Raw genomic sequence first — 12,111 nt, forward strand, 5'->3', positions numbered from 1 at the left:
TGTGAGGTTAATATTATTACTGGGGCTATTATGGGGTAAATATTACCGAGGGGGTTAATATAATTACTGGGGCTGCTCTGGGGTTAATATTTTTACTGGAGCTACTATGGGGTTAATATTACTGAGGGAGTTGATATTATTACTGGGGCTACTATGCGTTCATATTATTACTGGGGTTAATATTACTACTGGAGCTACTGTTGGGGTCACCATTACTACTGAGGCCACTGTGGGGATCACTATTACTACTGGGGCCAATATAGTTGACGCTATTACTACTGGGGCTGCAATAGGGGTCTCTATTGCTACTGGGGCCACAATAGGGGTTGCTATTATTACTGGAGCTACTGCAGTGGTCACCATTACTACTGAGGCCACTGTGGGGGTCACCATTACTACTGGGGCCAATATAGTTGACGCTATTACTACTGGGGCTGCAGTAGGGGCCTCTATTGTTACTGTGGCCACAATAGGGGTCACTATTACTATACAGGGCCAATATAGGGGACGCTACTACTACTGGTGCCACCAATATAGAGGGTCACTATTATTATATGGGGAGGATTTGCTACAGAATTGCTGAAGCAGCAAAGTGTATGAGTTTTTGAAAATATCATCCACATGCTGTGGAAAACATCTGCACAAAACGCGTGTGGATATTGGCATGGGGTGCGGGATTTAATTCTGCAGCATGTTTATTTTAAATATAATGTAGATCCGTAGCCCATCCAGCGCTCCGGCGTTCCTTCTTGGTTTCTTTGTTAGTTTTTTTAAACAGCCCAGTCCTTTTTATAACGACGGAGGTAAAAATCATGTTGTGATAAGCCCCGCCCCTAACCCCTCTCTTGACCACACCCTATGTCCTACTTTGGGGCTCAACGAGGAACTTTTGCTTCAAAATGGGCTCCATGGCTGAAAAAGTTTGGGAACCACTGAGATAGACAGATAGACAGACATAGATAGGAGACAGATTACAGTACTTACTACCGCCTCCGCTCCCCGACACTGCCGGACGGACCAATCACTGACAGACTGCAGGTGTGACTAAAACAACTGCAGCTTCTCACCATTTTGGGGTACACCATTACATATGACTTTTTTTGATTTTATTTAGTTTTTTGGGGGACAAAATGAGTAAAAAAAAGCATTTCCACTGTAGGAGCATAAAACCTGTAAGGCTATGATCTCTCTGATAATACACTGCATCACAATCACAGGCCATGGCAGGCCATCAGCCCTCTGCAATTACATGGTGGAGGGCCGATGATGCCCCGGGGGGACGCCTTCCCTCTGTGAACACTTTACATGCCGCGATCAACATTGATCCATGCTTTTGCAGCGGGAGGCCAGCTGTCAGTTGAAGCCGACTCCCGCTGCGGAGGGCACAAGCTCAGTTTCCGATCCCACTCCATCCATTTGCGATAACCCCTTCCAAGCTGGGGCGTACCTTTACATCCTGCTACGGAAAGGGGTACTTTTGCTAACCCCCTGTATATATCTTATTCCACAGCGCCATCATGTGGCATATTTGTCGCAGACCACACCTTCCCGTTTAAACCACTTATCACCTCCAGGTTTAGAAAGCTATCACAACCCCACGGCCTTGCTGCGGGGGCTGCCGGTGGCTGTGTGTGGGGGTCATTACCTTATATTACGGACCAGTACCCTGACAGTCCTAGACTCCTCCTGCACAAATAACTCTTCCCAAAAGCCTCTGTCGAGGACTCTCCCCCGCTTCTCTCTACTTCAGCTCCAAGTGGCGTCATGTCTTGTGTTTTAGGTGCGTTGGCGAACGAGGAAAAACGACTGCTTAACGATTTATTCTCCAATTATGATAAAATGTCGCGACCCGTCAAGAACATCAAAGACATCATCGTAGTCCGACTCAAACTCACCCTGACCAACCTCATCTCCCTGGTAAGTAATAGTCTACCAGTCACCCAGTGGCACAGGGGAGGAGTGTGCTGATCTTAAGGAGGGGAGGGGTACTGTTTCTACTTGTGGAGAGCGCCAAGTTATAGGCCATGCAATGCTCCTCTGGGAAATTTGATATGCAAATGAGAGATGGTATAATGCTTTAGCAGCGCCACCTATTGGAAAGCAGCTTCCCCACAAGTCAATTTCCAAGCTTCTTACAGCCCTTGTTGCATGACTTCGAATATAGGCCAAACCAGAAGGAGGAGGTCCCATCCTCGGTGTTACATCGTGGGAGGACAGTGTGCCCCAGCAGCACAGAGTATTTCAGTACACGATGCAGTAACTTTTGCTTTATCGTCGTTATTCTTGTTTTTTTCTTTTGTTAGAAAGAGAAAGAAGAGACGATGACGACCAACGTGTGGCTGCAACTGGTAAGGCTGGAGATGACCCAATATACAGGAACTGTGTGCATATATATGTATACAGTCCAGTCACATTATTATGACCACCTCCTACTTTTGACGTTGGCAGTTCATGAAGGAAGTGACGTGTGGTGGGCTGGCTTGGTGGCTATATAAGGGGTGCGATAAGCTGTCTGCTCACATATCATTCGTTGGGTAAAAGGGGGGAGTTATCAGAGTTCCAATAAGGGATGATTATTGGTTTTCGGGCCGAGGGTGGACGTATTTCTCAGACATCGCTGCTCTGGTGAAAGTGTATCAGAAGCGGATAAATGGCACCAATGGGGATAACCAGCATGGAAACTGCAGAGCCACTGATAACCACATGCCATTGATGTGACTGCTGAACGTTGGCTATGAAGGTGCGCGAGGGCCGACCCATATGTTTCCATAGAGCAGCTGTAGTGGCCCAAAGTAGGGTCCCTCCATCATTTGCAAGTCTGTTTGTCTCTCTGTCTCGTCGGTGGGTTGTGACCAGAGGTTTGAGGAGAATAGGGAGGATTTAGTAAGAGAGCGGTGTAGTAGTGTGGTGTGTGTCGTTGGAGAAGGAGGTGGGCTGATGCTCCTGCCTGGGCTAGGCCGTGGCTATGTCTCTACTGCTGGAACGTCTCTTTCCTCCAGGGATAAAGGCGCAGGAGATGGGAATGCAAGAGTTGTACGCCCCCCTCTCCTTCGCGAAAATACATATGGAGGGGAAGCGTAGAGGTACTACTGGAGCCACTGTGAGATGTCACTATTATAATAATAACCTTTATTTGTATAGCGCCAACATATTCCGCAGCGCTTACATAGACAAGGGGAATACAGAAAGACAAAAGTACAAACATTACAGAACCACGGTTTCATAGTAATCAGTTGATGGAAACAATAGGGGTGAGGGTCCTGCTCCAACGAGCTTACATACTACAAGTAATGGGGGGGATACAGAAGGTAAAGGGCTGGAGATGTGCACGGTATGGAGGGGTGGAGAGTGAGGGATGCTATACACATAGACAATGGTCAGACATTTGGCGGTGTGACGGCAGAATCGGTATGACTGCAGGAGCCGTTTATCATGGCTAGCAGGGATTGCAGTCAGTAGGTCAGGGAGCATGTTATCAGGTGGAGTACAGAGGGGTTTGTTTAGGGAATGCGGTATGCCTCCCTGAAGAGGTGCGTTTTTAGAGCGCGCCTGAAGTTCTGCGAGTCCTGGATTGCTCGGGTAGCCTTTGGTAGTGTGTTCCAGAGGAGCGGTGCTGCTCTAGAGAAGTCTTGGAGGCGGGAATGAGAAGTTCGAATTAAAGGGGCGCTCAGTCTGGTTTCATTAGCAGAGCGGAGAGCCCGGGCTGGGTAATGGATTGAGATGAGGGAGGCGATATAGGGGGGCGCTGCGCTGTGGAAAGCTTTGTGGATGAGGGTAGCGAGTTTAAATTGAATTCTGTATTTAACGGGCAGCCAGTGCAGTGACCGGCACAGGTCAGAGGCGTCCGAGTAGCGGCTGGACAGGAAGATGAGCCTGGCTGCCGCATTCAGGATGGATTGGAGAGGGTAGAGTCTGGTGCAGGGGAGGCCGATCAGCAACGAGTTGCAATAATCGAGCCGGGAGTGGATGAGGGCAACAGTAAGCGTTTTCAGCGTGTCTATTGTGAGAAAAGAGCGGATTCTTGCGATGTTCTTGAGGTGCAGCTGACATGTTCGGGCCAGAGATTGGATGTAGGGGGTAAAAGAGAGATCAGAATCAAATATGACCCCAAGGCAGCGGGCGTGTTGTCTAGGAGTTATGGTGGCGCCACACACTGAGATGGAGATGTCAGGATGAGATCGGTTAGTGGAGGGTGGAAATACCAGCAGGTCAGTTTTAGGCCGCCTGCAGACGGGCGGAAATCCCGCGGGATTTCCGCCACTAAAAGCCTGCATAGGAGTGCATTATAATACACACTCCTATGCAGACGGCCGCGGTTTGGCCGCGCAAAATGTCGTGCGGCAAACAAACCGCGGCATGTCCTATTTCTGTGCGCGGCTCGCAGAGCCTCGCACAGAAACGTCACTCACCCGGCCGGCAGCTCCGGTCTGCGCATGCGCCGGCTGCCCGGCAGCCGGCACATGAAAGAGCCGAGGCCGCCGGGCACGGGTGAATACGCGCTCCTGCCTGCTGGGGTCGGGTCCCGCGGCGAGAATTCTTGCCGCCGGATCCGACCCGCCCGTCTGCATTCGGCCTTAGAGAGGTTTAGTTTTAGGTAGAGAGAGGACATAGTGTTAGAGACAGCGGACAGACAGTCAGTGATGTTTTGGAGTAAAGGTGCAGAGATGTCACGGGCAGAGGTGTATAGCTGGGTGTCATCAGCGTACAGGTGGTATTGGAGGCCAAATCTCCTGATGGTTTGTCCAATAGGGGCTGTGTAGATAGAGAAAAGGAGGGGGCCGAGGACCGAGACCTGGGGGACCCTAACAGCAAGGGGAACAGAAGGAGAGGTAGAGCCAGCAAATGAGACTCAGGAACCACTGGGGCCACTCTAGGGGCTCAGTATTACTACTTTGGTCGCTGTGGGATATTACTATTACTACTGGGGCCACTGTGGGATGTCACTATTACCACTAGGGCCACTCTGGGGGCTCAGTATTACTACTTGGGTCACTGTGGGATGTCACTATTACTACTGGGGGCCACTGTGGGCTGTTACTATTACCACTGGGGGCCACTGGGGGCTGTTACTATTACTACTGTGGCCACTGTGGGATGTTACTATAACTATTGGGGCCATTCTTTCATGTCACTATTACTTCTGAGGTCAGTTTGGGTTGTCACTATTACTACTGGGGCCACTGTGGGATGTCACTATTTCTACTGGGGGCCGCTGTGCAATGTTACTATTACTGCTGCGGACACTGTGGGGGGGTCATTATTACCGCTGGGGCCACTGTGGGGTGTCAATAGTACCGCTGGGGCCACTGTGAGGGTCACTGTTACTGCTGGGGCCGCCGTGGGGTGTCACTATTATTCCTGGGTCCACTGTGGGATGTCACTATTACTACTGGGGGCCACTGTGGGCTGTTACTATTACTACTGAGGGCCACTGGGGGCTGTTACTATTACTACTGTGGCCACTGTGGGATGTTACTATAACTATTGGGGCCATTCTTTCATGTCACTATTACATCTGAGGTCAGTTTGGGTTGTCACTATTACTACTGGGGCCGATGTAGGGGGTTACTATTACTACTGGAGCCTCTGTGTGGGTCACCATTACTACTGAAGCTGCTGTGGGGGGTCACTATTACTGCTAAGGCCGCTGTGGGATGTCACTATTACTATTGGGGCCGCAGTGTGGGAGTCACTATTACTGCTGCGGCCACTCTTGGGAGTCAATATTACCACTGGGGCCGTGGTGAGATGTAACTATTACAACTGTGGCCGCTGTGGGATGTCACTATTATTACTGGGGCCACTGTGGGATTTCACTATTACTATTCGGGTTGTTGTGGGATGACACTATTACTACTGAGGCCATTGTGGGATGTCCCTATTACTACTGGGGCCGCTGTGGGATGTCACTATTACTATTGGGGTTGTTGATGGATGTCACTATTACTACTGAGGCTATTGTGGGATGTCAGTATTACTACTGGGGCCGCTGTGCGATGACACTATTATTACTGAGGCCACTGTGGGATGTCACTATTACTACTGGGGGCCACTGTAGGATGTCATTATTACTACTGTGGCCGCAGTGGGCTGTCATTATTACTACTGTTGCCGCTGTGGAATGTCACTATTACCGTTGCAGTCACTGGGGGGGGGGGGGGGGGGTCACTATTACCACTGTAGCCACTGTGGGGGGTCACTAGTACCGCTGGGCCACTGTGAGGGTCATTGTTACTGCTGGGGCCGCCGTGGGATGTCACTATTACTACTTGGGTTGTTGAGGGATGACACTGTTACTACTGGAGTTGTTGAGGGATGTCACTATTACTACTGGGGTTGTTGTTGGATGTCACTATTACTACTGAGGCTATTATGGGATGTCACTATTACTACTGGAGCAGCTGTGGGATGTCATTGTTACTACTAGGGCCACTGTGTGAGGTCACTTTTACCACTGGGGGCAACTGTGGGATGGCACTATTACCACTGGGGCTATTCTGGGGGCTCACTTTAACTACTGGGGTCTTGGAAGTCACTTTAAATACTGGGGTCACTATAACTATTGGCTCCGTTGTGGGATGTCACAATTACTACAGAGTCTATTGTGGGATGTCACTATTACTACTGGAGCCGCTATGGGATGTCACTTATTACTGGAGCCGCTGTGGGATGTCACTATTACTACTGGGGGCCAATGAGGGATGTCACTATTACTACTGTGGCCGCTCTGGGATATCACTATTACTACTGTGGCCGCTGTGGGATGTCACTTTTACTACTGGGGGCCACTGAGGGATGTCACTATTACTACTGGGGCCGCTGTGGGATGTCACTTTTACTACTGGGGGCCACTGAGGGATGTCACTATTACTACTGTGGCCGCTCTGGGATATCACTATTACTACTTAGGCCACTGTGGGCTGTCACTTTTACTGCTGCGGCCACTGTGGGGGGGGGGGGGGGGGGTAAATATTACCGCTGGAGTCACTGTGGTAGTCACTATTACTGCTGGGCCATTGTGAGGGTCGCTGTTATAGCTTGGGCCGCTATGAGGATCACTGTTACCACTGGGGCCACCGTGGTGTGTCACTATTGCTACTGTGACCGCTGTGGGATTTCACTATAACTTTTGTAGCTATTCTGTGATGTTACTATTACTTCTGTGGCCGGTTCAGGATGTCACTATTACTGCTGGGCCATTGTGAGGGTCGCTGTTATAGCTTGGGCCGCTATGAGGATCACTGTTACCACTGGGGCCGCCGTGGTGTGTCACTATTATTACTGGGGCCGTTGTGGGATGTCACTATTACTACTGGAGCCGCTGTGGGATGTCACTATTACTACTGTGACCGCTGTGGGATTTCACTATAACTTTTGTAGCTATTCTGTGATGTTACTATTACTTCTGTGGCCGGTTCAGGATGTCACTATTACTACTGGGGCCGCTGTGGGGGGTAACTATTACTGCTAAGGCAGCTGTGGGATGTCACTATTACTACTGGGGCTGCTGTGTGGGAGTCACTATTACTGCTGCTGCCACTCTTGGGGGTCAATATTAGCACTGGGACCAGTGTGAGATGTCACTATTACAACTGGAGCCGCTGTGGGATGTCACTATTACTACTGGGGCCACTGTGGGATGTCACTATTACTACTGGGGCCACTGTGGGATGTCACTATTACAACTGGAGCCGCTGTGGGATGTCACTATTACTACTGGGGCCACTGTTGGATGTCACTGTTACTACTGAGGGCTGTTGTGGGATGTCACTATTACTACTGGAGCCACTGTTGGATGTCACTGTTACTACTGAGGGCTGTTGTGGGATGTCACTATTACTACTGGAGCCACTGTTGGATGTCACTGTTATTACTGAGGGCTGTTGTGGGATGTCACTGTTACTACTGGGGCCACTGTGGGATGTCACTATTACAACTGGAGCCGCTGTGGGATGTCACTATTACTACTGGGGCCACTGTTGGATGTCACTGTTACTACTGAGGGCTGTTGTGGGATGTCACTATTACTACTGGAGCCACTGTTGGATGTCACTGTTATTACTGAGGGCTGTTGTGAGATGTCACTATTACTACTGGGGCCGCTGTGGGATGTCACTATTACAACTGGAGCCACTGTGGGATGTCACTATTACTACTGGGGCCACTGTTGGATGTCACTGTTACTACTGAGGGCTGTTGTGGGATGTCACTATTACTACTGGGGCCACTGTTGGATGTCACTGTTACTACTGAGGGCTGTTGTGGGATGTCATTATTACTACTGTTCGCGCTTTTGGCTGTCACTATTACTACTGGGGCCGCTGTGGGATGTCACTATTACTACTGGGGCTGCTGTGAGACTTCACTATTACTACTGTAGCTGCAGTGAGATGTCACTATTACTACTGGGGCCGCTGTGGGATGTCACTATTACTACTGGGGCTGCTGTGAGACTTCACTATTACTACTGGGGCCGCTGTGGGATGTCACTATTACTACTGGGGCCGCTGTGGGATGTCACTATTATTACTGGGGCCGCTGTGGGATGTCACTATTACTATTGGGGCCGCTGTACTGGGTTACTATTACTACTGGAGCCACTGCAGTTGGACACCATTACTACTGGGGCCACTATAAGGGTGACTACCCACTAGGGTTTTTTTTATTGCGAAATTCGCAATGTTTTTTTTTTTCTGCAGAGGTCTATGTGCTATGGGACTTGTAAATCTAAAATCGCGATCACGCAAAATCGGAATTTTTGCGGTAAATCGCGATTTTGCACGATCGCGATTTTAACATTACAAGTCCCATAGACCCCTGCAGAAAAAATAAACGCTACGAATTTCGCAGTGAAAAAAAACGCTAGTGGGTAGTCACCCTAAAGTGGGTCACTATTACTGCTAAGGCTGCTGTGGGATGTCTCTATTATTACTGGGTCCGTTTTAGGATGTCACTGTTACTACTGGGGCCGCTGTGGGATGTCACTATTATTAATGTGGCCACTGTGGGATGTCATTATTACTACTGTGGCCACTGTGGGATGTCACTATTACTACTGTGGCCACTGTGGGATGTCGCTATTACTACTGTGGCCACTGTGGGATGTCGCTATTATTACTGTGGCCACTGTGGGATGTCACTATTACTACTGTGGCCGCTGTGGGATGTCACTATTACTACTGTGGCCGCTGTGGGATGTCGCTATTACTACTGTGGCCACTGTGGGATGTCACTATTACTACTGTGGCCACTGTGGGGTGTCGCTATTACTACTGTGGCCACTGTGGGATGTCACTATTACTATTGGGGCCACTGTGGTATCACACTACTGAATGCGCTACCTACGCAAGTAGCGCGGTGACTTCACCCGGCAGCGACGGATGCGTTCCAGCGTGGAACGCGGAAGTAACATATGAGAGTAGGTACGGCCGATCACGGCTCCCCATGTGACGATCGGCTAGGTGCTTTGCACATATCTGGAACAGCGCTATTGTCTGGACTTTAGTCTATACCAGAATAGTGATCTGGTAAGTACAAAGATGAATGGATTAATTTGCTATTCAACTAGATAAGTGGAACCCGCCCCAAAAGGGAACCCATTGGTTAATTGTGGACAGGCCCCCGGAAATGGGAGGAGCCACACCTCTATTTAATCCTTGCTGTGAGCTCTGGGACTTCATTGCCAGCCGCTCACCATCAGAGCCGCAGGCGCTATACTTTTTCTCCTCTTTTCCATCCGCTATATACCCCCCCCCCCTTACTACTAGGGCTGTGCAGCTCTGTCCGGCACGTGGGGCATTGCTGCCAACCCAATTAGGCGCATTGGTTTATTTATCCATCCCTGTTTTAGGGACCAAGTAACAGACAGTCCTTTACAGGCGGCAGGCTGTAATAGGACATTGGTCCAGTATCTGTGGGTGTGAACCAACAGATCTATCCCACTAGCCCTGTAGTATCTCTGGGCATGATACATACTGCGCCATAGGAGAGAATCGGTTTCCTAGGTTCCTCCGGGGGGAAGGGAATTGGTACATCCAACTCTCACTTTCTCGCCTCGAGACTCATATATGTTAACCGGTCTCGATGCATTGAAAAATGGTCTCAGACTAATACTTATAGGCTATCACTGGTCTCTTTGCGAACCTTTATAGCAAAGCGACTCCCTAAACTAAGTCTCTGAGCCAAGAGAAAGAGGGAAGTAGCAATAGGAGAACCCCATTTTTATCAGGGATATAGTCTTATTCCCTCTTAATCGAAAGGACTATCAACAAGGGTCTTATCTACTACGATAGGACTAATAGGGATAATCACGTAAATTCTAGGGCAACCCTTGGCCCTGCTCTTGAGGAACCGCCCCAGACAGAGGCGGAGAAACGCGTTGAGCAAGCAATTACCCTATTGAGCAAGCAAAATATCCTATTCTTTAAAAGTTGAAACACAGTTAAAAGTCGTCATACGTTAAGACACTTTAAGCAGTCGCCCACGTCTGGAGCAATTACTTTATCTCGAAACGTTAATAGACGTAACACACATGAGCGACTGCTTAGCAATTCACTCTATTTGTCAACGGTGGATTACACATAATAGTATCTGAGTGGGTGTTTACCATATAAACCAATTCTTCCAGTACCAACGCTGTAATACCCAAACCCTGAGTGACTACGGACTTCATACTGTGTAACATATACATCTGATCAAATACATGAATCCCTACTGTATTCAGATATATTGAAAGCGGCGACAAAAAATAAGGTCAGCTGGTTTCCAGCCTCTAATCATAAATGGAGGTACCCTGTTCTCCCTAACCGGAAACCGGATAAATTCTGACCAACTTTTTGCTTCGTGACGTACCGCTACAAACCAGTGACCCAGTCCCCTAATATTGTCAATAGGGGTTAACCTGACTGGCTGTTAGAAGGGAATCGATACCCTCATATCATTTGATCACTGGGTCTTGTTATATGATCCATGTTGTTAGTCCACGTCTGTCTTTGTTTGTTATATGATTTATGTGGCCCCAATTTTAACTAGTTATTAATAAAAGTTATTCATTTTAATTTTAATCTATATCTGTGAAGGGTGCCTATATGACCATATAGATTTGGAATACCACTGTGATTTTTTTTTTTTTTTTTTTTTTTTTCACTGTGGAAGGTCACTATTACTACTGGGGCCACTGTGGGATGTCACTATTACTATTGGGGCCACTGTGGAATGTCACTATTGCTACTGTGACCGCTGTGGGGTGTCACTATAACTTTTGTAGCTATTCTGTGATGTTACTATTACTTCTGTGGCCGGTTCGGGATGTCACTATTACTACTTGGGCTGCTGTGGGGGGTAACTATTACTGCTAAGGCAGCTGTGGGGGGTAACTATTACTGCTAAGGCAGCTGTGGGATGTCACTATTACTACTGGGGCAGCTGTGGTGTGTCACCATTACTACTGGGGCAGCTGTGGTGTGTCACCATTACTACTGGGGCCACTGTGGGCCATCACTATTTTTACTGTGGCCGCTGTGGGATGTCACTATTACTACTGGGGCCACTGTGGGATGTCACTATTACTACTGGAGCCGCTGTGGGATGTCACTATTACTACTGTTGCCGCTGTGGGCTGTCACTATTACTACTGTAGTAATAGTTACATCCCACAGCGGCCCTATTGCTAATAGTGACATCCCAAAGCAGCCCCAGCGGTAATAGTGACCCCGCACAGTGGCCACAGTGACCCCCCATAGTGGACTCAGTGGTAAGTGACCCCCAACAGTGGCCGCAGCAGTAATAGTAACTTCCCCATAGTGGCCCCAGTAGTAATAGTGACATCCCACAGCAGCCTTAGCAGTAATAGTGACCCCCCCCTTAAGCAGCCCCAGTAGTAATGGCCAGCTACCACAGCAGCCCCATTAGTAATAGTAACCCCTACATTGTCCCCTGTAGTATTAGTTACATCCCACAGCAGCCCTAGTAGTAATAATGAAATCCCACAGTGGCCCCAGTAATAATAGTGACATCCCACAATAGACTCTGTAGTAATAGTAAAATCCCACAACAACCCCAGGAGTTATAGTGACATCCCACAGCGGCCAAAGCTGTAATAGGGGCAGCCCA

General features: G+C 48.9%; 1 protein-coding gene across 3 annotated transcripts in view; it reads left to right on the forward strand.

Annotated features, from left to right (window-relative positions):
- LOC136613032 (acetylcholine receptor subunit epsilon-like) overlaps positions 1–12,111 on the forward strand; it is a 34,351-nt gene that overhangs the window by 6,643 nt on the left and 15,597 nt on the right. For all 3 annotated transcript variants that reach the window (XM_066593838.1, XM_066593836.1, XM_066593837.1), the window contains exons 2-3: positions 1,781–1,917; positions 2,304–2,348. In XM_066593838.1, coding sequence (XP_066449935.1) covers positions 1,840–1,917; positions 2,304–2,348 — 123 coding nt within the window. In that variant the 5' untranslated portion in view covers positions 1,781–1,839. The remainder of the gene's footprint in view (positions 1–1,780; positions 1,918–2,303; positions 2,349–12,111) is intronic.

This window comes from Eleutherodactylus coqui, chromosome 2 (genome assembly GCF_035609145.1).
Source record: "Eleutherodactylus coqui strain aEleCoq1 chromosome 2, aEleCoq1.hap1, whole genome shotgun sequence".
Taxonomy (NCBI): Eukaryota; Metazoa; Chordata; class Amphibia; order Anura; family Eleutherodactylidae; genus Eleutherodactylus; species Eleutherodactylus coqui.